At 43.0% G+C, this 27,460-nt stretch overlaps 1 protein-coding gene across 2 annotated transcripts in view; it reads right to left on the bottom strand.

Annotated features, from left to right (window-relative positions):
* Positions 1-3,141: 3,141 nt before the first annotated feature.
* The window catches only part of PRRX1 (paired related homeobox 1), a 71,109-nt gene continuing 46,790 nt past the window's right edge, over positions 3,142-27,460 (bottom strand). Inside the window, exons 2-5 of one of the 2 annotated variants that reach the window (XM_087858988.1) lie at positions 17,978-18,153; positions 13,392-13,573; positions 9,547-9,618; positions 3,142-3,647 (exon numbers count right to left, since the gene is read on the bottom strand). In XM_087858988.1, coding sequence (XP_087715114.1) covers positions 9,564-9,618; positions 13,392-13,573; positions 17,978-18,153 — 413 coding nt within the window. In that variant the 3' untranslated portion in view covers positions 3,142-3,647; positions 9,547-9,563. The remainder of the gene's footprint in view (positions 3,648-9,546; positions 9,619-13,391; positions 13,574-17,977; positions 18,154-27,460) is intronic. The other variant, XM_087858987.1, reaches the window with a different exon arrangement.

Raw genomic sequence — 27,460 nt, forward strand, 5'->3', positions numbered from 1 at the left:
CTGGTATTGTGGATTCTAAAGAAGTGGGTAAAAAATAACTAAATTTTCATAAAAGTTTCACTTTATCCATTATACCAATAAGTGCCCCCTCTCCCTCCCACCATTGTCTTTGCTTTTGAGGAATTGATCATTTTCATTTTTAGGAAATACCATCACACTTCAATAAAAGTTCTATTCATAAATCCCTCTCATCTTCACCCTTTCCTGCACGTACCCTTAGGTCCTAGCAGATCTATTTTTGAAGTTCAAAGAGAAAAGAATCAGTAGACTCAAATATATATAATAAAAGACCGCAGAGTAGTGTCCTTCTTCTTTTTATTGAAAAGGAATCATTTCTATTCTAGCGCAAACAATGTATATTTTACATCATAAAGCAAGATATAATTTACATATTACATTTCTTATGAGATCTTTATGCCCTAAGTGTCATTCCCTTTTTTATTCAATCACCTCTTTTGGTTTGACTTAACCTGCCAAGTATCCTACAAATCAGCATCTTGTTTGGGGAGGGATTGGGGACACAGACAGATAGTTTGCATCTGGGTATAATGATGGCGAGGAACAGGGGGTGTGCCTTGGAACTTTGTTGGCCTGAGGCCCTCTGTTGAGACCTGGCTTGGAAGCCAAAAGTTTACTCCTCTAAATCATATATCAAACTTCTACTTTAAAAAAATCAATAATAAATGGACAATACTGAGTGCTTGTCTCGTGTGTATACTTCTTGATCAGGTGTTTAGATAATAAATGTCGGTGGTGTTGATTCGCTAGCGATGAAAATTCCTATGGCTGACCAGCTCTGGCTACCCTCTGATTTTCCCAGACATCGCTTCCCAGGCATTGGTGGTAAAACTGCCCAGTTTCACATAGTGTTTGGGTTTTGGGTTCAGGCTTTTCTGTTCACCACTGAAAACGGATGTCAGGATGAAAGCTTCGAATGACTTTGTTTCACATGATCTTCTACTCCTTTCCTCCCTCTTTGGAAATTCCCCTTTCCTAGCAACATCTAGTCATGTATCACTTCTGTTCTCTGCACTATAACCCAAACTCACTTTTAGCTATTCTCCCCAAAGTCCAAACTCCAAAAATTCACCAATTTCTTGGATCGCACTCATTTCACAAAGAACATTTTCATCTGTTAGACTACACTGTTCCTTTGGATCTTGATAATCCGTAGCGACTAGTGGGACAAAAGAATTAGTCGAGGGACTCCTTAGGAAGCAAGTAATATGTGGTGTTCAGCCAGCCTACATGAAACATCAGTAAGAAATATTCTAATAGTATGCTAAAAGAAGAGGGAATCAGTGGATGAAAGCAAAATGCAAGAAGATGGGCTTTCTTCTTGTTATTAAAAGTAGTACAGATTCAACATTTAAAATACATTTTCAGATTGGTGGCTGTTTGGCTGAAAAAATACCACCATTAGCTCAACTTGATAGGCCGAGGGGGGAACAAATGTGTGCTGAAAGTGCATCTTAAACTCAACAGTCCATGCCTGTCACTCAGAGTTGGCATATTTGGCCAAAACCAATCTAAAGCTTTTTAATTACTGATAACCGAAGTTATTAGAACCAACCTGGTCAGGATAAAAATATGTCAAAAATATGTCTGTTCTGTGTATCTTAAATTATTCTTTGGTCAAGTGATGTGATTTTTGAGAGGTCTGTAAATATAAACCTATTTCTCATTTCCAAATACAAGGCTATAAGTATTTACAGCAAGGTAGCATTTCCTTGCTAGAAAACAAGGCTTCCAGGTACCGTATCCTTCCATTAACATTGTATACTTTTATAGTCCCTTTCCTCCCATGGCTACAAAGTGCTGCACAAACAGAGAATACAGGAAAGAATGAAGGAGCAAATGAATAGAGCCTCACAACACCCCTGTGAGGTAGGTAAGTATTGTTAAACCCATTTTACAAAAAGGTAAACTGAGGCACAGCATGGTGGTGTGGTTTGGTCTAGGCCACCTGACAAGTTACAAAAGCACAGCTGGAGACAAAAAGAAAGAAACAAAGACAGGTCAGTCCTGGCTCACAGCCCTAGGCACTAAACTTTATTTCAGAGTATTAGTAAAAGAATAGCCCACAGTTGCCTTTTAAATTTTTGGAATTTAGACAAGACTCTAAGGATTCCATTTAAACACGTGTCTTTCAGATTCCTGTTGAGCGGAGAAGGGGCAGATGATGACATGGCTTTCCCTCCTCTAAGTGTAATTCCCAAGGTGTATCAGGATACATTACCATTCCACCAGAGCTCAGGCTCCAAACCCAAGAACATTTTTATAGCCTCAAATAGGGTCTAATTTATTTAAAGCCTTAATGTGAAAATGAGACCTGTTCTCAAACAGATGCCCTATTAATTGCTCTGTGGCCTTAATGAGAATTTTGTGTCAAGAAAGAAAGGAAACAAGGTCCCTAAAAACCCCTCATCACTGTAGAGATTAAGGACAGTGGTGAGGGTGTGAAATTTGCTTTTGGCAGTGTTTGAGAAACTGCAAACTCAAGCTTGCAAGAATATTTTATATATATATATAAAATATATAAATATATACAGTATATATATAAGTGTGCATCTGACTATCCTTAAGGCACTAAAGAGATGTAGGCCATGCCTGTCACAACTCAGTCTTTGTTTTCCTAAAGAAATTTCTCTCCCTCTCTCGAGTGTCAAGCCTGTGACAGCAAATTATTGAGAAACAACAAATATCTTTAATTTAAGAGAGCTGATTGCCTGGATGGGGGTGAGGGGTGGTGGTGATGGTGATATTATCATCTACAGCTTAGAGCTTAAATCTATAGCTTATATGAAGAGCTTAGATCTACAGCTTAGAGCTCTGAATCAGCCAGACACAACCAATCACATTGGATCAGACAAGCCAGTGACCAGATGTCTATACTTGCTTTTTTAACAGTAGCTGATGGAAAAGCCTTACCATGACCAACAGACCTGGAGACAATGAGACAGGAAATCGTGTCTGGCACAGATTCTTCAGAAAGACTTTGGCTTTTCAGAAGTTCCTAGAGCTTCTATACAGAGAACTGGGACGAAGGATAGGGCAAGGCACTGAGGTTCAAACAGGTCACTGAGGAGACGCTAGACAATGATTCTGAATATAGATACGGTTTCTTTGGCTGCTGTAGGTTTTTGTTTTGTTTTGTTTTGTTTTGTTTTGTTTTAACCCATAGATCATGGGGGTGGGTGGGCTGAACCTAACTGAAGAAGCTTGGAGTATATTAAAGCAAAGCGCATGAGTAGAAGGAAAAACAAAATTAACACACGCAGAAACCAGTGGTGGTGGTATCCCAGAGGGAGGAGAAACATTGGTTAACTAATTTTCATTTTGCTCCTCTCCTGCTTTTCTCTGCCATGGTCCCAATATTTTAGTTCAGGTTTTTTTGTATGTTTGTTTTTATTTATTTATTTTTTCCAGCGGATGAAGAATGACAGAGCAGGATAGGTGTCTTATGGTTTTTGATTTCTTCTTAGGCCTGTTTAATTATTTTTTTTCCTCAGTTGACTGTTGGCACCTGGTTCCTCTGTAAACTATATTCCTTGGCCTTCAGTCTCAGGTTGGCAATGCTGTTGGCCATGTTGATGCCCTGTGCAGGGCTATTGTTGGCACATGTGGCAGAGTAAGTAGCCATGGCGCTGTAGGGACAAAGGAGAGAGCGGGGAGAATAACAGGCATTAGTTTCACGAAGCTGCAAATCTGTGCCCCAGATGGATGCAAGTCTCAGCACGGGGCAGGTGGGGCCGGGTGGGCTGGATGGATGACCTCTGAGGTCCCTTTCAGCCCCAGATTTCCATGGGTCTAAGGCACTTGGGAAAGGATGGCAGTGTTCGGAAGGGCAAGGGAAAGCAGAGGAGAGTGGAAGAGGGCGGGGAGAGGTATTCGCCGTGTTGGCCACGGTGAGTAATGATTTATTTCTGGGGTGAGAGGAGAAAGCTGCTTATGTTGAGTAGCATGATGTTTCATCGGCCGACCAACTGAAACAGTATTCAATCTCTCTTCCTGCCTCCATCACCAGCCTGTGGGAGCAGCGAGCAAGAAAAGCAGGCATTTGAAAAGGAAAGGGCATTTTGCCCTCTGCACTCTAAGCAGCTGACTTGAAGTCTGACATATTTTGGGTCATCAATGGAGACCATGCTAAAGAGTGTACTTGAGACCCGTTGAGCAACCCGTTCCTGATTCAATGGCTGGTAGCACTAAGTATTGCTAAATCCAGAGCTTCCTATCCCAACTGGCCTTGATTTTATTGTAGCTTCTTCTCAAACGGACTTGAGGAGCTCAGGATGCCTCTTGGGTCAGTTATTTGGGAAATGTTTAAATCCCCTAGATAAACAAGCAAGGACTCCAGCCAGTTTCAGGATTGCTGTCCTCAGAGATAACTGGGTTTTTTTGTCCTTATTCCTGAGAAAATCCTGAAGTTGTTTTTCATTGTCAGAGATGGTAATTAAGACCTAGAAATGCAGCTGGACAGAAATGTGCATTTGGTGGTTTTCTGTTAATCGAATCCATGAATTTCTTTTAAAGGAAAAAGTAAGGGTCTCTTAGACTTGGAGGCAAATTATTCATTACTGTCTACTAAACAGTTAAAAGGGAACTCATTTTAATTAAATGAAAATGTTTCTAGTTGTTTCTAAGATTAGCAAAATCCCTTTCAACTGAAGCCTGAAATGAGACAGACGTATAAACGGAATGACATGCGCTCCGCTGTCGCCTGCATTCCAGTGCAATTTTACCAGCCACACAGGAATTTGTGGTTCTGGGGATCCAGTGACAGACCAGAATGAGAGAAAACTAAAGCTACTCTACAAATAGAGACACTGTGTCATGAATCCTTATTTTGGAGGCCATATAGTCGAGACTTATAGTCAAGACTCACAATAGCCTATTTCAGGTCACTTACTAGCAATTAACCCAGGAAAATTAGGTTAATGAAATATAATTAGTCCCAGATCACTAGGTCTCTCCAGAAACACACATCCTTAATTTGAAATACTTATAGCACTGGGGTGTGTGTGTGTGTGTGTGTGTCTTAAGGCAGAAGGAGGAAGACTCAGTAGGGTTCCAAAAGAATCCTACATTCTTCCACTTCGTTTTTACCTGCTTCAGTCTTACGCATTTCTGGGCAGATGTTCTTAACTGTCTACACAAAGCTAGTTCTCCTAGAGCATCCTGTAATTTCCCTTTTAGCACTTATTTCAATTCCTCAACTCTAAGCCCATAGATGAGACACCACATCTGACCTCGTTCGCCACTATATCCCCAGGTAGAGCAAACATCGTGTCTGGCACGTATCTGACACTCAAGAAAGTATTTAACGAATAGATAACTGAGAAATATCTAGTATGATTAAACGGATTCCTGCTCAATGTCAATGATCTCTGTCATCCTGCTGTGAATGATTTTTTTCAAAATGTTTTACCAGGAGCACTTGGGTGGCTCAGTCAGTTAAGCCTCTGCCTTTGGCTCAGGTCATGATCTCAGGGTCCTGGGATTGAGCCCCATGTCTGGGTCCCTGCTCAGCGGGGAGTCTGCTTCTCTGTCTCCCTCTGTTCCTCCCCCCCATTTGAGCTCTCCCTCTTTCTCAATCACTCTTTCTCTCAAATAAATAAATAAAATCTTTAAAAAATGTTTTACCAATATGCTTTTATCATTAAGAAGTAGTCCTTCCTATTAATTTTGCTCTCTTAATAGAATGAGCAAAATCGAAGGGACGGGACAGAAGCAGGAGCTGATGACTACATATTCTTGATCCAGCAAAAATACCTTTTAATAGTAAAAAATGAGCAAATATAAGTACAGGTTAGAATTATACAACAGACTATCACTTTTACCTCTGTCTACCAAAAGGGCAGAAAAAGAGTCCCCGGTTGATATAGGTTTCAATTAGGAGTGAGATAAATGATCAGAAACAACTTGTTAAAATGAGACAAGTTTTGTTTGTTTGTTTTGTTTTGTTTTTAGTAATATACCAACAATTTTCATTTATTTACCAAACCCATGTACATATCCTCATTTAATTTCTATATGAATTACTTGCTTCCATTCAAGACACTACCAGAAATATATGCAAACCCGTAAATCCTACACTCAAGAAATTGCTAGGATATAATGAAGCCTAAGGTTTCAATGAAATCAAAGATGTAAGCAGTTGAGAAAAGAGACAATCGGGTTTGGGAAATAGTCCTAAGTTATGGATCATGAAATGAACCAAATCAGCCTTTCTCGACCAGGTTTCTGTAAGAGAATTAAATCCTGAAGATGGTACATAGTACCATTTAAAGTACACAAAAGAGGAGCTGAAGTGGTGAGTTATCTGTGTTATTTGTTAAACAGTGAGAATAAAATTGAATGGCTTCTGGAAACAGAAGGCTAAAACTTTATGAGAAAGCATAAAGAAAAAAATTCTCTGACGGTAAATTGTGGATTGTCATGGAGTATTGCTCTTTCAAGTAGTTGACCTAATTTTCTAAGGGGTCTGTTTTCCAGCCTTTGAAGCACTAGGCAAGCAAAATCCTATTTAATAGAGATTTGTAGTCCATTTTCTATAGTAGACAAAAGGGACCGGAAACTTGGGGGATTATTTTTGTTTACTGAAGACGTTATTACTGTTTTCTAGAAATGTCTACTATAGCTGTGACTTCAGCATTACCTATTTTACAGCCACTTTTGCTATGGTTGCTTCATAATTTACTAACTTCATCTGATATCTAGTCTGAAGACTTTATATGGTAACACAACTCTTGGAAATACTGAGATTCTCTCTCTAATGCAGGCCAGAAAATAATCCATTTTCCAACTCAAAACCAAATCAATGCAAATTAGAGTTATACATTGCACAGGAAATAGGATTTTCACTAGGACATTTTCCCTTCAATGGAAGCCTGAGTTTCTAGAGTCGAGAAAGTACCCTTGTCCAATGGTACCGTGGTGCCGTTACAAGGACACCACTGCATTAGCGACACTGTGACAATGCCTTGTAGGCAGCCCTCAAGTTAGTGGGACATGAAGATTAAAAAAGCAACTGATATTAATGAATGAGCTTTGCAATTCCCTAGGAGCTTAATAAATGATAACATTTGCCCTTGATAAACGTTTAGGAAAGTTATAAACCTTCGAAAATGAATCCAACTTACCCCAGCACATTGTGTAACTCTAAGAAATAGGATAAAAGAACAGAGCCAGTCTTACTCCATAGCCTCTTAACCAGTGTTTAGAATATATAACCCTGCAAGTAGAGACCACACTGATATTTTGTGTACGTACTAAAGAATTACAAGTCTGTGTTCCCTCCGGTAGTTTGACATGGGTCTAGTTTCTCCACTTGCACTAAAAGAGCCATGGAGGCATGCAGTGGGCAGTCCATTGACATACCAGTGACAAGCAAGACTTGTGACAGGTCAGAGAAGACAGAACTAATGAGTGGGTACTCCAGAGCGGCTTAGTCATGCTTTAAAAACAGCATGAAAAGTAAGTTGGAGAGGACCCACTTCCCAGAGTGACAACAGATGCAAGAGAGCCCTGACTGGCTGCCAGTGTGAAAGATTGTTCGTGACCACCTGTTTTCAATGCCGCCAAAACTTAGGAAGGTCAATGTTAGGAGAAGAGAGTGAACCGTGAAACGTTTTCTCACAAGACGAAACCAAGGAGGGTTAATTAGCTGTTTTCAACCAATTTTATAGGGCCATTCAAAAATGTAAAATGACCACTCATTCCTACACAGGATCAAGCTTCCCAGGATCAGAAAGTACGAGAGAAACGAAGTGATTTGAATCGATTAAGCACATGATAACACCAAGGGCCTGCTTATCAACACTAAGAGATCCCGCCCACTGGTCCTACCTTCTAGGGACCACCTGCTCCTCTAACAGGATGCAGACACGAGCTGAGTACAGGGACTGGGTTTATAGGATTTGGCAAAAGCGTCATCTCTCTCGAGTTTTTAAGAATGTCAGTTCTTTGTGTCTGTGACCGAGAAACTACATTGCCAAATAAAGTGCATTGAGGAATCGGAGATGAAAAAGAAATGCTTGTGTCCCATCTGTTGACTCAGCAGCTCTGCGCCGGGACTTGTACAGAGCCGACACATTTAAGTAAGCTTGAAATTTTTCCATCTCCTTATTTGGAGATTCCTAACAGATGGAGCTCAGCCACAGACAGCAGAATGCTAACCACGGCAGGGTTCGAGTTCCATTTGCACGGGGGACAAATCATTTTTGATCATTTCAACCTACCCCGAAAGGTTGTCAGGAGGAGGAACATGTTCAGATGACTGCCAAACACCAAGGAAGCATGGAAAATTCTATATACGGAATGATTCTAAAGCCAGGAAACTTACGGGCACCTGCCCCTCTGCTTTTGAATCCCCCGTGGTGTATGCCCCACAAATCACCAAACAATTGAGGAGCTCTGGGGGAAAAATAATGCCTGCCTCAGTTTTCAACTCTAACTTTGTTTTCTCTTTGGCCCTGTTGGACAAATGATGACAAGCTGTTGAAAATTTCCCCCCAAAGACAAATCTGTCAGCCCGAGAAGTCTGTGTGTCATCCTGAGATCCTAAGGTTTCACCAGCTTGGGATTTTTCCAAAGGCTGTAGAGCATGAGGCTTTTGTGACTCTGTCTGTGATGTATGGAGGTTGGAGACCATCTTTCTGGCTTGTGCTTTTGTCAGTGCGAGAACAGAGGTATACCTGCTTCATCTAAGACAACTCCACACCAGCTTTCCTACGGAAATTTACTTTTAAAGAGAGACCCCATAAATCCTTTTGGAAGTGATCTTTTGTGATTTAAATAAGCTTTTCTAACTTCTGTTTCTGAAATTCAGAAGTTGATTTTTTAAATGCATATTTAGCTCTCAAAGTAGACCCAACTTGGACCACGTTTCCCACGTTAAGCCTTCAGTTTGCACTGCAGTTTCAGGGATCCTTCTGCCATATTCGACTTTTCTTTCTAGAAAGGTTTTTATACATGGAGCCTTGCATCTTTCTCTTGTCTAAGGACTTTTGTATCTCTTTTTTGCAATGCACATCGACTACCTGGAATCAAACGCCCCTGTGAGATGTGCAGTAGGGAAACGTTGCTAGCTCGACCTTAGATGCAAGACTACGTAAGAGCTTCATAATCCAACCGGTCTGGGGAGCAGCAGGAGCCAAGACAAGAACACAGTTCTTCCGACCCCCACCCCGTATCCTACGGTCACCTCATACTGAGTGTCAGTAGCCTCAGCATCACAGGGACACAAGTTAGAGACGCAGACCCCAGTCCTGCTGCAGACTTACAGAATGAGTCTGCATTGCAGCCTGATCCTGGGTGAGTCACATGCTCAGTAATCTTGGAGGAACCCTGCTCTAGGCTATCAGACGGGCTACCCGTAACTTTATGGACACACACGCCTGCGGCTCTGGTTTCCCATAGTGCTCCCCACTTGAGGACTGCGCTCGTGGCATTGCTCAACCTGCAAGACCCGCTTTCTTGAACATACTTCATTCCCGCTTAAACCCTGCCCCCAGCAGCCACCCTCTTCCCCCTCTGACAAGTTACCTTTTCAGTGTCTTCCGTTAGAATCCGTTATGAAGCCCCTCGTGTAAACAACATCTTGGGAGGGACGAGGATCTATTTTTGAAAGCGTGAAAGGGAGAAATGAGCCAAATGCGTTCAGCGGATGTCAGGCAGCACCGTGACCACGATCAAATGGGGGAGGAGGAGAAGGAAGGGGGAGGGAGCTGTGGACAGGGACAGCTGGCCACTCTCTCGCCTGTCACTAGTTCTCTTTGAAGCCCAGTCCTCCCTTTGGAATTGGCACTGCAGATCAACACTGCAGATCCAGGCCATTCTCTAGCTCCCATAGGAAAGGATGTCTCTGGGGAGAGGCTTCTTGACTACTTCATCTAGAATAACAGTTAAAAGTCTGAGATTTGGTTGATCGCTGCTCCCCAAGAGGCAAAGCCCCACAAGATTCGTTAGTCTTTTAAATAATCTTTTATACCTCTGGTGCCGTGTGCACTCTCCTTTGCCTACGGAAAACTAAGCAGTGGGCGTATGTGCCAAAAACAAGCTTCCCTCAACTGGCGATGGGTAGATAACGAAGACACCTGCCAGGACGGTAGTGTCTGTGTGACAGAATGCTTTGCTCCTCCTGATGACTCAGTTGCCTGCCTGACGTCATCACCTGTAACATGCTCAAGGGAACGGACGGGGCCATGTCATGCTATAAATAGGGTGAACTGTATGTCCTCGTTACGCATGTTGTTCTGGTGTCATTATTAATAGCACTCCCCTTTCACTCTCAAAAGTGTCCCAGCTTGGATGATAAATTATACAGCCGCCACTCTGGATATAAAAGACACCCAGAAAAAAATGTGTTGGCTCTATCCCATCCCATAATTCTGACCATATGCAAACAATTGCTTTGAGTCTTGGTTTCCTCCTCTCCTCTTCCAGGGGAGAGCTGTGGAAGTCAGCAAGCCGTCCTCTCTGGCAAAACTGTCTGCTCACCGTCCCTGGGCTGCATGACCAAGCCACATCAGTCATCCCAAGGGGATGCTCACACAGCCCAGAAGGTGGCTTTTGGCGGCAGGCACGCTTCACTGATCTGAGATAGACACTGAATCAAAGGGGTGTGTTTACACAGTTTCCCGGTCCTACCCTTTTTACTACTTTCGATATAATATAAGGTTTAATTTGATTGAAAATACGGTGATGTGGCCTAATATGCTGGACAGACACAGGGATCACGAGCACTGGGTCTTATTCTGCTTGCTGAAGGCTTAAACTTGGGCAAGTGTTCAGTTTCTTCTTTGGAACCAGAGCAAGGACAGAGCTAGCACACAGGAGCGTTCCAAGGATTAACCAAAAGAAATGCCTTTTAATGAATGTCACATGTGAGATAACTAACTTGACATAAATGTACCAACAGAAATAGCCAGTTAATTTTTTATAACACAAAAGGTCTGTCATTTCCTTTGCTTTGCGTCACTTGTTTCTCTTTCATGTTTCCTAAACAAGACATGTTTCCTACCAAGCTTCAAAATGTGAAACCATAATTTTGGTTCTAAACATAGCAGAAAAATCTCCTAGTAACAGAATAGCTTTGCCACTTTTCGAAATTAACCAAAATATAAACACTTCAGTCAACATTGGGTCAAAAACATTGATATTGATTAAATTACTGTTTTAAACCAGCATTCTTCTACTTCTACCTGGAGATTAATTTATTCTTCATACAGAATATGAACAATCAGATTCTATGCGATTTTTAACTATTTTTTTTACAAACTCTGTATCTAAGAGAAAAAATTATATAAAAGTATACCACGAAATGAGTAAAAAGCACTCGCTTATATGATTTTTAAATGAAAACAGCAGAATACAGAATATGTACACTGAGACTACACTATATAAAATACTGAACTCTAATTGCAAAAATAAACAAACTAGGTATGTCAAGATGGTGGAATTATGAATGTTTTTTAAAAATGTATCTAGCATTTCTACATAATCTTTCAAAATAAAATAGAACATTTCCCAAAAAGGCACAGATCAATTGCATGTTAATTTCAGTTAGATGCCCATAAACAAAATATGTATGATGCAGGCCCTGGGGTCTGACCCTTGGCTGAGGTGTAGGCAATCTGATCCAATATTAATTCAGGAAGGATTTCAGCCCTCCCCACGCAGTGCACTGCCCTCAGACTCTCACTGGTAAGGACTACATGGCAGCCATCGGGGTGGGTTAGAGCTGGTGTGAAACATTCCTAACTGGGACCCAGGCAGGAAAAGGAGCAATACTTTCTGGTCGTGACCAAATTCAAACCAGAGACCTTGAAACATCAAGCTTTGAACCATATCCATTTCCCAAGCCATTTAATGAATCTGTGAGCTACCAATACTTATCAGAGAAACAAAGCAGTCTTCTACTTATTTAAAATATTAAAGAATATGTGATTTCCAATGGTCTTCAAAATGTATTTTTCCTACGGGAAAAGAGTCTAAATTTTAAATCAGACATACAGAAAGGAGGAATCTTTTGAAATCAGTAAGGCTTACTACATCTGAGAGCTGAAGAAATTTCCAATTTCCCATGTATGGGGTCTCTAAGTTCTAAGACCAATGTATTTCAGGCTCATTTCACAATGGGGATTTAAAAAAAAAATTCCAAATACGTTTATGGCACTTCTTTCAAGGAACTGATTTGGAACAGAAAGACCATGTAGATGAGGCCTTATGCTTTGATTAAAACCATCAACTTTTAAAAAGTATTTGCATTTCACAAACTTGGCATTTCACATCAGGAGTTCAGCTTTAGCTGGGAAATAATCTCCTATCATTAGTTTAAGACCTCTCCTTAAAGCACTAATTAACCTTAACAATAAAAAGGAAATAAAAGCATCATAAATGAATTTGCGAATACTTCCTCCACTGCAATTGGCCAGAGAGAGCATACAGCCTTGACCCGGTTTCTAAGAGTAGTCAGGTTTATGCTCAATGAAAGGCACTTTGGAACAATGACGATGCTTTAGGCACTTGGGTCTCAGCTTTCCTTAGGCATTAACCTGTATTATCTGAACAGCATAATAAATGGAGGTTAAAAGCCTTTCCAAGAAATTGAAATAGTACTCTGTTATTTGCTTCTTGAAAAATTTTCACCTTTTTAATATAAAAGTTTAGTGTAAATTATACATTGTTTTTATATTTTAAAAGCCCCACACAGACCAACTGACCCCCAAAGAACTTCAGATATGGAGATAAGAATTCGCAGTAGGACAGGAAGGTATATTGGATCATAAGACATCCCCACCTGCTAACAAGGGACTGTGGCCATGAGCGTGATCAGAATGGGAGTGGATTTCCCTTCCTTCCCTCTCTGTCTCTGCCTCTCTCTGTCTCTCTCCTTCCTTCCTCCCTTCCTTTTCCATTCCTTCCTTCTCTTCTTTTAATTCAAAATCAGTTTTACCATAAAGTTTGCCTTTGAGCCTACAGTTGGAGCCTTACGAGTTAAATTTCTACTTGACTTTAATGAAACACATCTATCTTAAATTTGGAAATGGAGTCAAGTTTTGTTCCTGAATGGTTGCAAGAGGGACTCTGGGCATAGCTTAATGATCTTTTCTTTTAGATTCTTCCCCATCTTTGAAACCTTTTCAAGAGTTCCTGAGTCCAAGAGAAGATTGCTGATGGCCTGCCCCTCTCTCTTCTGCCCCAAACCCTGCTCCTGGGGCAACTAGAAATCTCCCGTGAAAATCTGGGGGTGTCAGCAAGTTGAATGTCTCTGAAGAGGTTAACTCAGTAAGAAATGTCAGCCAGCCGCACCAGCAGCTCTGAACGTGACCGACCGCTGAGAATCAACATGTGGAGGTGGAGCAAGGGGGGGTGGGCCAGTCATTCACCTGTACGGAGAGGCCGTCCCCCAGGAGAGATAATCGGTGGGTCGTGGAGCAGGACGAGGTACGATGGGCTGCTCCACAGCAGTCACGTCCCCTGAGTAGGATTTGAGGAGGGAAGCGTTTTTATTGGCCAGCATGGCTCTCTCATTCCTGCGGAATTTGGCTCTTCGGTTCTGAAACCACACCTGGAAGAGTGTTGGGAGGAGAGCGGGGTGCAAGGAGGGAGAGGGAAACAAAGAAGAGGTTACACGAATAATGTCCTGGCCGAGGTTCCATATAACGCCTCCCCGAGGAAGAAACAGCACAGGTACCGATTTCTTCCCAGAACACCACAAAGATGCCACAGTCCTTCCCTGGTGGGCCAGGTTACAGACCTAACCTATCACCAGAGAGGGCTATCACCACGGGACCCGGAGGGAGTTGAGACCCACGACCAGATGACGAGGCAGCAAAATGTGGGTTATAATCCCTGTTGTTTTGTAATCAAGGAAAAGAAAAAAACCTCATGAGACTTCTGCCAATGACATTTTTAAAAGTTGTTTTCAGAATTTCCCAAAATATGCAACTATCATCTGCTTTCAAAATACTTATTGGACATTTAAAGAAAATTCTCCATGTCACCAATGGTGCCTGAGGCAAGAATTTACGGAGCAAGTGGTTTATTTGGAAGGTGCGAGGAGCACCAGGGGAAGAGGGAGGAAGTTACAGCGAGAGGCAGCCAGGGACAGCATCCGCTACAGCTCGTAACACATTTGTCAAGAGCTGCTAGGGCTAGAAACTTCTGCAAGCACGCTGCATTACTTCTACTTGTCGTGCCCATTCCGTATATTAGGTTTTCGTTTTTCTGTCTCAGAGTTGAGGAAACAGGTTCGATGAGAGTAAGTGATTTGTTGAAATTCACTCGGATAATAAATGGCTGGGTTTCTGGGCTCGGGGACATGTGGCTCATGACCACACAAGTCTCCAGAGCCCCACGGAATTGTATTCAACCGTTTACTCATTCAGGAAATCTTTATGGGGTCCCTGCTGTGTTCCAGACTCTGTGCTAATTACTGGGATTAAAGAGATGAGACTTATTCTCTGCTCAGAAGCAGCTCACAGTCTGTTAAAAGAAGAGAGGCAAGTAAATTTGAAAAACTGCAAAACAAGGGTTTTAGGTACAATGACAGAAACACAGGACAAGGCATGGGAGAAAGACTTTGTGTGGTGTGGAGTGGGACAGTTGCACAGCTCCTGGGAGCAAGGTCGGTATAAAATACCACGTGGCCGGTGCCCCGTGGGGTTGTGCCAGTGGAAGGGCCAGGCAGAAATCAGGAAAGGAGAATCGGCCCTGCCCTCGCTTTCTGGCCTCGCACACGTCCGGCCTTTCTGCTTCTCACTTGTCCTTGGCATTCCTATTACCTTGGTCATTTTAAATGCAAATGGAATCATAACGGTGCCCTGCTTTCTATCATCCACTGGCTCTCCATTGCTCACAGTATAAAATCAAAACTTCTTACCATAGAACAAAGGCTGTTCGGGAATTAGCTCCTGGTCCACCAACCTGGCCACATCCTGCATCACTTGGACCTCACGCACTGGCCCTCCACCGTTCCAGCGCCTACCCTGGGCTCGAGACTACCAGATGCATTGTTATTTCCCACTTCTGTATATTCACACCAAAGGCTCCCTCTGCCTGTGACAGTCTCCCCCTCTTCATCCAGGCATCCAAAGACTTCTTTTCAGGATTTAACTTTAATATCACTTTCTTTGTAAAGCGTTGTTGTGGAAAGACCATGACTTTAAAGTCTAATGAAGTTGGATCAAAATACTGGCTCCACTACTTTAAAAATTTATCATTGAATAGTTATTTAATGCCTCTGATCCTTTGTCTCTGAATCACACAGAGACAATAATACTCACAGGGCTGTCATGAGAGTTGGCACAGAATGGGTGCTTAATATATGTGTATTTTCACCTCCTTTCACAGGGCAGATTTGATCATTCCTTCCTCTGGTCTATCACGAATTCTCGTATATTCCTTGAGTGTAGGAATCATCTCACTATGTCATAACAGTATGGCATGTACATCTATCTTCTCTGCCTCCAGTCGACAACACCCTTAAGGAGAGGGCCAGTGTCTTACTCATCCCCAGCAAACCGAAACAGTTCCAAGAGTGTAATAGGTGCTTGACAGATGTTGGGGTGGGGGAAGAAAAAGAAAAAGAAAGAGGGGGAAAAATGAATTTTGCAAACTGATAAGATGTGGCCTCCATCCAAGAGGACTCACAGACTAGTTGGGGAAGTTGGCTCACATACAACTCAGTAATAATAGGTGTCATGTTGTGATAAATGCCATAAAGAAGGCCAGGGTCAGAAGGGAGCGGTGCAGACTCGGGAAGGGTGAACTTCAGGGAGGAGGAATAACGTGGAGAGGGAGAGTTCTGTCCGCTCACATACAAAATGTCCACAGCTCCAAGAGGGACCAGAACACAGTAGGGTGAGAAAGGAGGAGGAGAAAGTAGTTTCAATGTACAAGAAAGCATTTGTTTATTGTTGTAGGGGGGTAAGACTAGCTCACAAACTGCTCTTTCACATTAAAAAAAAAAAAATGTCCAGCATTGCCCCATCCAGGTGTCCTTATTTACAATTCAGATCACCAAAAGTGGTGCTTCACGGTGCTGTGGGTTATTGGTCTAAAGTTAGTCATTACACTGCAGCAGGCCAAGCCTGGGGCATAGAAGATATGGGGGTTTTGAAGGGAGAGGAAAGGATTTAAGAGTGGAAATACAGAGCATGTTTGGAAAGCTGTGGTTAGCAGCATGGGGGAAGAGGATGTGGGAAGGCAAACCTCAGGGTTGTGCTTTGATGGTGGAATCGAGACAGCACAACTGAGCCATGTCCCTGCAGATCCGCGGCCACTGTCACCTGAGGCGTGAGGGGTTGCCAAGCAGTGCCGAGAGCCTCACGCTTTCTCCTAACCCACGTGGGGTAGGAGTCTAGGCAATCTTGCCTTTTGTTGTTGACCTCGTTTTTCTCCTGGGGAGAGCCCTTTGGGCGGGGCGGGGGGGTTCACTGCTTCCCTATGGGGAGAACTCTGGCAAGCTTTCTCATCAGGCTGAAGGGACCCCCAGGACCCTCCCCATCAACTCAACAAGTGTCCCTCATAGTGTACCGCACCTTGTGGCACAGACAGTTCCCACCTCAATGCCCTTCGGGTCTAGCTCAAGTCCCTGTCGGGCAAGAGATCTGTCGCTTGCAGAAAGAGATCCCTCAAGCCCAGACTGAGCACAAATATACAAACAATAATTTGCTCAAGAAGACAAGACAGTTTGGCCTAATCCGCCCCCACCCTTATCAAAATGGCAGCCCACCACCAGCTCTACGGAAGACAATGAGGTCTTTACTCTCAGCAGAGAGAGCAAGGCACCCGTGAGGAAGCACTGAGCCAGGAGACTCTCTAGGGCTTAAAAGCAAGACCTTTGCATATCTGCGTTCAAATCCCAGTGGAGCTGCTTGCCGGCTGTGTGACACTGGGTGAAATACTGGAAACTCTCTGTGCCTCAGTTTCCACATCTGCAAGGTGAAGAATACCACCCTGCTCACCGAACTGGCATGACGATGAAACAGATTCGTTCGTATAAAGGACTTAGAACAGCACTGGCATAGAAGGGTTCAAGAAGTGCTAGTTCTTAAGTGATTATCATCATTGCTGCTAGTCCCAGGTTGTATTATTTCGAGACGTCTGGATTGCAGTTGACGTGTCATGGCATTAATGCTAGAAAGAAGTGCTGTTCTCTCACTACACTGTCCTGCATGCCCTGCCCTTGCCCTCCATCACTTCACAGAAACACAAAATCATCCACTTGCACATGCTCTTAACCCAGTTCCTAAATGCAAGGTCTTTGATGTGCTCATTTCCACTCCCACCAGGGTCCGCAATCATGTGTCTTTATAATAAGTCTCTAGCAGGTTTGGATGCTCCCCAAAACGGGGAAGGAAATCTGAGGTGGGGAGCAGAGAATTCATCTCTGTGGCCACCCTAAAGCTCAAACAAAAGCCGGGGTGGGGGCTGCAGAGTCAAACGCTCAGACATCAGTATCTGTATCAGAAATCTGCAAGGGCAAGCAGCAATGAGGAGTGAGCCCCACAGTGGGGTGTATTCTGCCCACCTAAGGGCTTAAAGTTGATTTGTAAAAATACTGTGCTGGGGCACCTGGGTGGCTCAGTCAGTGAAGCATCTGCCTTGGGCTCAGGTCATGATCCCAGGGTCCTGGGATGGAGTCCCTCATCAGGCTCCTTGCTCCGCAGAGAGCCCGCTTTCCCCTCTGCCTGCCACTCCGCCGCCTGCTTCCCCCTCTGCCTGCCGCTCCCCGTTTGTGTTCACTCTCTCTCTCACATACATCAATCAATCAATCAACCAATAAATAAAATCTTTAAAAAAAAATAAAAATAAAAATACTATGCTGCCCAAAGAAACAGTTAGGATCCGATTCTGTCCTCATGCTGCCCCTTGGTGCTGTTTCTTAGTAGCGGCACCTGTCTGACACCAAGGGGCGGCGCTGTGGAGCAGTCCGCGACAGGTGCCCCTGAGCCAGTACTTTGGTTACCTGCACTCGGGCCTCGGTGAGGTTCACCCGGCGGGCCAGGTCCTCTCGCACGAAGGCGTCTGGGTAGTGTGTCCGCTCAAAGACGCGCTCCAGAGCCTGCAGCTGGCTGCTGTTGAACGTCGTCCTGTTCCTCCGCTGCTTTCTCTTCTTCTTTTCCTCGGAATTCAGCTGATCATCTGAAGCAGAAGAAATCGATACTAAGGAGATAAGGTCCTGTCGGGTTCCCGTTTACCCTCTCCGGCCGAATATCTACAGTAAGGGACTGTTTCCTTGGCTCACATTCTTACTAAAGTGCTAGAGCCAAATGTCACTTTCGTGATGCAGGTGCGGGCGTCGGTGCCCATGAGGTCACGGGCCGAGGACCCCCGGCAGTTCTGATGTGTGGCTGCTGGGACCAGACCTGAGCTGACAGGGAGACATTTCTTGCATGCTCCTTGAAGCCTGTTTTGTTAAAGATGGCTAAAGGAAAATCTGACGCCTACCCATGTTCTCTGGACTTCTGGAGAGATGGGGGAAGAAGAGTACATTGCCTTGGACCTTATTTGTCTTCTATTATGTTCCTTTGTACAGTTTCATTACCAAGGAAACCAACTCTTCCCTGGTCCCTTCTCCTCAACATACCCACATAAACACAAGTGCAGAGTTAGTCAAACCGATGAGAGGGATTCCTGTTTTACCAGCGTGTTCTCCCGGAAACACCGAATCATTCCTAACTGCGTTTGCTCAAGGCTCCATGCTCTTGCTAGGGCCAGCTTCTGAGGCCTCAGCCTAGATCAGGGATGGTGCTCCCACACCAGCCACCCAAGCCAGCTTTGGCCTGGGACTCGACCGATGAGAACACAAGGACAGGGAGCAGTACTGAGAGATCTCTGAAACAGTTTCACCCAGAACCTTTGGGGAATTGTGAGCCCACGTTTTCACCTGTCAAGATCCCCCTCCTTGTTTTCCTCTCAGTTTCCTCAAAGACACCGTGGCAAGCTGCTCATCCAGCCTGCCCATGGAAGTAAGAGGGTAGAGAGCTCCAGTCCTGCGCAGGCAGGAATGACGGACGTGTGACGCGGACCCGGAACACCAGCGGGGCCACTACCACCATCAGGCCATCCCCGTGAGGTCCCGGCCACTGCAGAGGCCACGCAGCACCCAGAGCTTTATAGAGCAGAGGTGCAGAGGCCCGAGACACATGCTCGGCCTGATGACCTGGACTTACACTTCCAATGGCCCTGCCCTCAGCCCAAAGAAAAACAGGAGGACAGAGGGAAATCGGGGCTTGGCCACTTGTTCCACGTGCAAAGAGAGGAGCTCTCGGCCGTCTTTTGCAACATGTGAGGTCTCCTGATCCTCTCTGACTATAAACACACAACACACTCAAGAAAGCAACCAGGGGTGCCTGGGTGGCTCCATCGGTTAAGTGTCTGACTCTTGATTTCAGCTCAGGCTTTAATCTTGGGGTCCTGAGTTTAAACCCTGCATTGGGCTCCATGCGGGGCCTGGAGCCTACTTAAAAAAAAAAAAAAAAAAAAGCAACGAGCATGACTCATGATGTCCTAACGCTACCTACCTGAGCTAATCACAAATTGAGGCATGTTCTAAATTTGGGTGTGGATTCAAAGTGGAGCTTATATCCAGGAGCTCCTGGCCCGGATCTCCCAGTGCCTGACAGCTGAGGCCTCCAAGTGATTTTGATCAGAGATCCCTTCTGCATGAATGCTGCCTTCCCAGAGCAGAAGCCTAGAAAAGAAACTGCACATTCCCTCTGGATAGTTAAAGCACCGAGCTGTAGAAAGTGTTCGTTGAATGTGAAATTTTCTTCTCTTTAAAAAACTGTTTTTGTTGAAATAGCCTATATAATCCCAATCCCATTCCTCCTGCTAAGAAGGTGCTCATACTTATTCTTTCAGTTTTAGGGTCATGTTCACAGGTGACCACCTCCCTGGGTTTTTTTCCATTTGTGGTATCGCCAGCAGGAGCCTTGGATTGAAAAAGCTGCTGTGATACTTCCAATAAGAATGTCAGGTCTGTGCCATCCTGAGAATGGAGCCAATTTAACTATTGTGATTTCTGGGATCGATCAAAGCCTGGAATATTCCAGCCAACATCCTGATTATACCACTAGTCACTTATCAGCAAAATTCATTTACACTTATATCCACGCTGGAATCCAAACACCTGGGGTCAAACAGCGCTCAGCAGTGGCCTCACATCTGTGTTCTCCTTCCTATTTAAATATTTGGAGGGTTTCCTGTTGTTTTCATCCTCTTTCCCCAATCTTTTTGTCTACAGTTTTATCTGTCTTGTACTTCAGGTCTCTCCAGGTCATCCAGGCCTTTTTGACAGCACCACAATCCTCATTTCATGCTCCTATTAAACAGAGCTCTGGAAAAAATCTGTAGCTTCCATACCTGCCCAGGACTGAGACCAATTAGACAGACCCTAGGCTATTATGTTTATTCACATAAAGGAAATCCCTTACTAAGCCAACCCTGTGATTTGTTTTCTTCCCTCAAGGAAAAGTCTTTCTCAGGTATAGCCACAAATTCTAAATCCTTTATGCTGTTTTATGAGCCTTTTCTTTTTGTACTGCCAAACTGTGATCAAAAACAAGAGTATTTTGTGTTTTGTTCTTAGTCCTACAACCTGCTACATGATCTCTTGGTAGTTCTTTGAAATCTTCCACCATTCACTCAAATTCCACCGACTGTCCACCATAAACCGCCAGCTCCCCTGCCGTGGGAGTAAGGGAAATGGAGAATTATAGTTTATGACACAGAATAAATAGCTATGATGACCTGAAACGAGGCCAGCAAAAGTTTCCCAGTGAATGTTCTTGTTGTTTTTAACAAATGAAAACACCAGTCCAGATCATGTTGAAGGTGAGAAAAGACACACAAATAAGAGGGGTCCAAGGAGCCTGGATCTGGCAAATGTCCTCCCAAGTGCAAGTATAATGGAACGAGACAATGAGTGGGCAACAGAGAGAGCTTGAGCGGCAGCCCTTGGGCTCAGCTGTCTTTGCTCACTAACCACAAACAGCGCGCTCCCTGTTTTCCTCCAAGAACACAGAACACGGGACCTAACACAGTCTCCAGGGCAGCATGAGAAGAGACGTAAACGTCGCGGAGGTTTACAAATGTGGGCCATCTGAAGGGCCTGTGATAAGCACTTTTTAGCAGATTCTGGCCACTGGTTGAAGAGAGGCGAGAGAAGGCAGTGTGTTTTAATCATTGCAGGGGGGTCACCTTTTTTGGAAAACCGGTTATGGAGAAGGTTGGTTTTGACACATGCTGCCCAACGATACTGATGTCCAACTGGACATCGGGAAGCATCTCATGTTCTGGAATTCTGAAGTGGGTAGGAGTCACCAAGCTGCAAAATAACTACAGAGGACACGGATGCATTTTTTATCAAAATCGTACTATTTCTAATCCAAGGTGTTTATGGATTCGTGTGAATGACTGTATTTTTCTGTATGTTGCGGATGATTGATTTTATGTATGATTGCGGATAAATTGCAAGTGTACAGTTATGGTCACAATTTCTGATACAAACCAGCAAAATGGCCTTGTGGGCAGGTGTATTTTCACTTGGAATCATGAGTCATAAAACACTGGCACCAAATGAAGCCAAAGAAATCGTCTAATTCCACCCTCTTGTTTTATAGATGAGGCAAACGAAGCCTTGAAGAACGAAGTGACTTCCCCCAGATCACAATACCAGCTGTGCCTGAGCCAGAGCGGGAAGCCAGAGCTCCTAATTCCACTCCAGTCTCAAGCGCAAATGACAACAGTCATGCGTATGAAGCGTTGGAGATACAAATAAAAAACCATGACCCTGGGGAAATCTTCTGGGAAATGCAGTGTTTTCCATATGAATTACATAAAGAGGGTCTAAGATAGAGGGTCCATGTGTATCCCATCTTGTCATTCCTACCAGAAGGGTTATTAAAAATGTAAACATTCTCATCTAGAAGAGCTACTTTGATCCCGATGTTCTTGAAGTTTCTCAATGGCCTCCCTAAGTCTCTGCTTCATCAATTAAATATATGCAGGATGATTTTTGCACAGTAGCAAAACCCATCTTCCATCTTCTCTCCACATCCATATTGAGCCCTTCACTTTCTTTCATTTTAGGACACAGTTCAAAATCTCTGTTTTCTATGACACATCCCAATGTGTCTAAGACTTTGCGGATGACTTCCATCCATACTGATGTCTCCATTCTCTTAATCCCTACATATATTTTAGTATGTAATCAAATACTTTAAAAAAATTATGGTTCAGTTCTATCTGCATCAGTGTTTTGTCACCTCGATGCACTCCTATATTCCTGTAGAAATGATTTAGGGTCTCTTGATAAAATACATGGCAATAAAATCTTGGAACAGTCATGGTAGTATTGTGGCATAGAAGCAGTCCCAGAAAATTAGAACTTCGGTGATTCATCTGAAGTTTTAAAGGGCTGAATAATTTCTGAATTCCAATTATTCTTTTTAACAGACCATAGCAAATAATTAAGTTAACAGTATCTTTTGTTTCTGGATTACTTTACCTGTGGAGAGAAGAACTTTCACCATTTCTTTTTTAAATAGGTTAGTCATCGGATGTAGAGATGGGAGAAGCTGTGTGGTTCTGAGTCCTTTGTAAATGCAGAAGTTAGTCCTTCCTTTTTATTCCTTAGTAGAAAAGCAGCTCCAAGATACAGGAAGGGTTTAAAGAAGCAGAAACACAGGAGAGAAAGAGATGCTAAAGAGAATGGTATTTGTAATGGATCGGGAGGAGAACACATAGGAGCATTGCTTCAGGAAAGAAAGCTCAGGTCCTAGGTGGGACGCCCCTTGTGCATTCAAATACCAGTTAAAGGGAACAATAGCTCTGTCCTTGGCTCTGGGCTGGAATCACCGTGGACGCCACATCTGGCTGCAGAGCTGCACTGAAGGGTGGGTGGAGATGACAATGTGAGGAGGGCCATCCTCAAAAAACAGGACCAGGTAGCACACAGCGACCCCAGCTCACTACGGCCTCACAGTCGCCAGGCAGGCTTCAGTTAACTCCCAGAGACCCCAGCCCTCTTCTGCTCTGCTTCTGGTGGGAGAAGCCTTGGGGATTCCAAATAGGTCAGCCAAATGTAATTTAAAGGTACAGCAAAAACATATTTTAGAAATATAATCTAAAGAAAAATGTGTTTCGTATGCCTGAATCACATCAATTTGGAACGAAATCTGATGCAAGAAGATAAAACGCCAGCTTCAGTAGCCGAGACCAACCACATCAAAGCTTGCCTTCTTCCTTTTGGTTGAAAACATGGCAGGCGAGCGGATCTAAAGAGCAGCCCGCTGATCATTTTATGGGCATTGAAGAATGTTTTCAAAGGAACTTACATTGCACAACAACTACTTACTTTAATGGGATTTGTGTGTTTCGGGCCCTGCAACCTTTGGAAAATTGAAGGGAAGTGTAATTGCAAAAGCCACTAAAAACTGTTTAGCTTTTATTGCAAGACCTATGAAAAGCAGCAAGATACAGCTGTGGCATTCATTTGAGTTCCTTTGGTTACACTAAGCTCCAATTGCAATTAGGACAGCATCCTTTTAATATGTGCCCCGATAAATGGCACATGGGTCATTGAACTGGGGTGACTGTTGCAGTGTAGACAGAGCCTACTGCATCACAATGACCAAAGCCAAGTTTAGCAGCACACCCACACCTTCTCAACAGCATACCCGGGATCCTTCACCCCTGCATCCCAGCAACGGTCTTTCTGACCAGGTCTCTGCCAACGGACCTTAAACTTCGCATGATGGTCCTTGACGTGCATGTTTTTTTCTTTACTGTCAACTTTGCAGATAACATTTTTATTTTCAGTCAAGTATCAGTCCTAAGCCTTAGAAAATAGCATGAAAACACCTCAACTGTAATTATGGGGACATACATCCTTTGGAGAATCAAGTGCTCTTAAAAGTGTAAAATATTATTTGCAATAGTTTTGACCCCACAGCTGAGTCAGTAGCTCTGCATAAAGCTCCAGTGGCTTGAGGTGGAGAGAGCTCAATGTTTAGCTCTCTCAGGATAGCTGACTCTCCTTTGAAAGCCAGAACCCCAAAGAGTTCGAGGGATCCTCATGGGACCTGTACTGCTTTTGACCCTTCATCTCACATATTTCCTTGCACCTCTCCAGGGGAGATAGTTTTCCGGGGAGCCTTATCTCCTTTAACTCTCTTAAGACATTTTTCTGAAAGGATTCTTGATCGGCAGCCTGAGGAGACCAATATAGAGTGAGCCTCCCCATGCAGTCCCATGCTGGAACCCTTGCTCTCTACGTGCACTATTTCCCCCGTGTTGGCATCTTCCATGTGACTCTGAGTCTATTTTCCACTATAACCTCAGAGTGCAAAGTGTATGTTTGCATTCATGTTCAATAAATACAAATTGGGGATCAGATATAAGATATTCATATATTGGAATTATTATTATTATTCATATATTGGAATTATTATTATTACTAGTATTACTAGTATTATTATTACTAGTATTACTAGTATTATTATTATTACTAGTATTACTAGTATTTATTATAGATCAATTGCTGAACAAATACCTTCTCTTGGATAAAATAAAATAAAATAAAATTCTGACTTCAGATACGTAACCCACTCCCAATTTCTCTATGGATGAATCACTTATTTATCTACTTTCAAATCATTTCTAGATAGCAAAAAACCAAAAATACAAAAAACAAAACCTGGAAAATGAGAATGTTCCCATCAGACCCATCTAAACTGCTATTGGGAAGTGGGCACAGCGGAGGGGGGAGCGGAAGGTGAACTGGCTTGGGAACCGGGACGACCTGTGCTCTCCCACAGGCCCTGCTACTTACTGGCTGTGTGGCCTCAGGTAAGGCACCTTCCTTCTCTGAGCCTCAGGTAACTGTTGTAAAACGGAAGTAAGACGACCTACCTCCTACGGTCATTTGACAATGTAATGAACACACAGCAGGCATACAGTCTGGCACACAGTAGGCATTTGGCAAGTGGCAGTTTTCACAGCCTCTACTGCTGTTACCGTTTCTCCTCAGAGACAGACTGACTGCTCAAAACCACTGCTGTTGTTTCTTTTTTTCCTTCTGTTCACTGTTTGTTGGTATTTAATCAGCAAGATTTCTATCACAGCATAACTGCAGAGAAAGTGAGAAAACCACTCACATATGTGATACGGTTTCGCTGGTTTGATGGAGCTCAGGATTGAGATCTAAGGAGTTTGACAAATGAACAAAAGCTTTAAAAGTCAAGATCTGAGACGTGGTGGTGGATCCAACATTGTTCCACAGAAGTCACGCACAGACGTTTGTCTGAAAAGCCCCATTTGGGACATTTTTTGCTGCTAGTCAACTCCTGGCTTTCTAACAAGGCAATTGTCCTTTCTCAATTCAGATTTTGAGGAAACTTTCAGAAAGCAGGCAAATTCTACACTCAAAGACAGGTAAGCTATTGGCACCTTTAACAAGTAATCTCACTAGAAATGAGTTTGAAAAGAAAGAAAGAAAGAAAGAAAGAAAGAAGAGAGAGAGAGAGAGAGAGAGAGAGAAAGAAAGAAAGAAAGAAAGAAAGAAAGAAAGAAAGAAAGAGAAAGAAAGAAAGAAAGAAAGAAAGAAAGAAAGAAAGAAAGAAAGAAAGAAAGAAAGAAAGAGAAAGACAGGAAAAAGGAAGAAGCCCAAGGGCTAAAGCCAGGCTATGAAAATTCAATGATTTCCCAGCCTGTGTGCCTTGGGTTGACTAATTTGGTTGCCACATGTCTAAAAACACAAAACTTAGGTCATATTACTCAATATTTATTCAGTGACTTTTTTTTTTTTTCTAAATGTCTGAGCACTTTGGTAAATGCCAAAGGGATAAAAAGAAAACCAAGAAAGGCAAAGTTCTGGGAAGGGTGAGTTCTGACTGAGATTTTAAAAGCTTTCTAAACTTGCCATATTCCAGGTGTGTGGTCCCCGCGAAAGTACTGGTATTCGAGTAGGATTACAAACAGCTCAAGATGAGCCGTAAGCTCCTGCCTTCTGCTGGTGGCATTTCTCCTTTGTAGTGAGACTGTTGTCATTTTGTAAGAGACACAACATCAATCTTGACATTAGCCACAGAAATTGGTGTCTTCATGGGAGGTAACCACCCTAAGTTGTATTTTTTAATGATTCTCTCTTTTTTTTTTTTTGGTAATAAACTTTAACGTTCTAAAGACAAATCTGGAAAAAAACAAGTTTAAAAAAGCACAACTGAAAGCAGAGAGCAATGAAGCAGATGCACATGGTTAATAAGGAAGTTCAGCTCTTGGAAGGACAGCAGGGACAGAACAAGACTCTTCGTTGGATAAAAGACAGTTAAGAACTATTATGAGGCATTTAAATACCTGAGAAGAGAGGCATGACTTCATTTCCTTAACTTTTCATCTCGAGTTGTTTTTTCTCATTTTTTTTCCATTTTATTTTTCATCTCAAGTTTTAACTGTAGGACAAGAAGCCTACAGCACAGAAAGCCACAGGGAACAGAGAATTCATCTTTCAAGGCAATAAGAGACGGAGCCAAGGTAATTCTGTAATGACGCCATATAGAGTAAAAGAGGGGCCTGAAGAGAAAAGTAAAGCCCCTCACAGCTGTTGATCCAGTCTTTGACATCAGACCTCTCTACAAAGACTGAAATATGCTAACGTGGTCAACATAAGAACCTTGGCATTTTTAAATGATGTTTAAGTTAAAGGAAATTCAAATTTTCTCTCTCTTTTTTTTTAATTGTTTATTTCAGAGAGAGCACGCATGCAAGCGTGGAGAGGGGCAGAGGGAGAGCGAGAGAGAGAATCTCAAGCAGATTTCCCTGCTGAGCATGGAGCCCAATGCTGGGTTCAAGCCCATGACCCTGAGATCAAGACCTGAGCCAAAACCAAGAGTCGGACGCTTAACTGACTGAGCCACCCACAAACCCTTAAAATTCTCTTTTAGGAATAGAAAAGCCAAAATTAAACAGTGATTTAAAGCTTAATATTTTTTGGAGGAATACGCCATACTGTAACATGTTTGCATTTCCATCTTGTCTGTAAAATGGGTTGCAAAGTGTAAGATATAAATAATACATGTTTTTAAAATTGTAAACAATTAGGCATAGAAATTTCCTTCTATTTTGTTTTAAATTCTATTATATAACAATTGTAGAAAGGGCTCTGGATGGGCAATCAGGAGGCTCAGATTCTAACCCAGGAAGATTACTGGTCAAATCTGTGATGTTAGGACTCAGTGTCCTTACTGGCAAAATCAAAGGTTGGACTAGGTGACTAAGATCTCTTCCAAATCCAGCATTGTGTGTTTTTAGGATTGTTTTATATTTCCTATATCTAGCCCAATAGAAAACGTTCAATAATTGCTTGTTTAAGGCAATGTCTGAATCTTGTCCTTTTGTTGTCGTTGTTGTCGTATTTTTGGTTTTGCTTTGTTTTGTTTTGTCTTTG

The sequence above is a fragment of the Ursus americanus genome, chromosome 2 (genome assembly GCF_024610735.1).
Source record: "Ursus americanus isolate L20-20 chromosome 2, mUrsAme1.1.p, whole genome shotgun sequence".
In the NCBI taxonomy this organism is placed as follows: Eukaryota; Metazoa; Chordata; class Mammalia; order Carnivora; family Ursidae; genus Ursus; species Ursus americanus.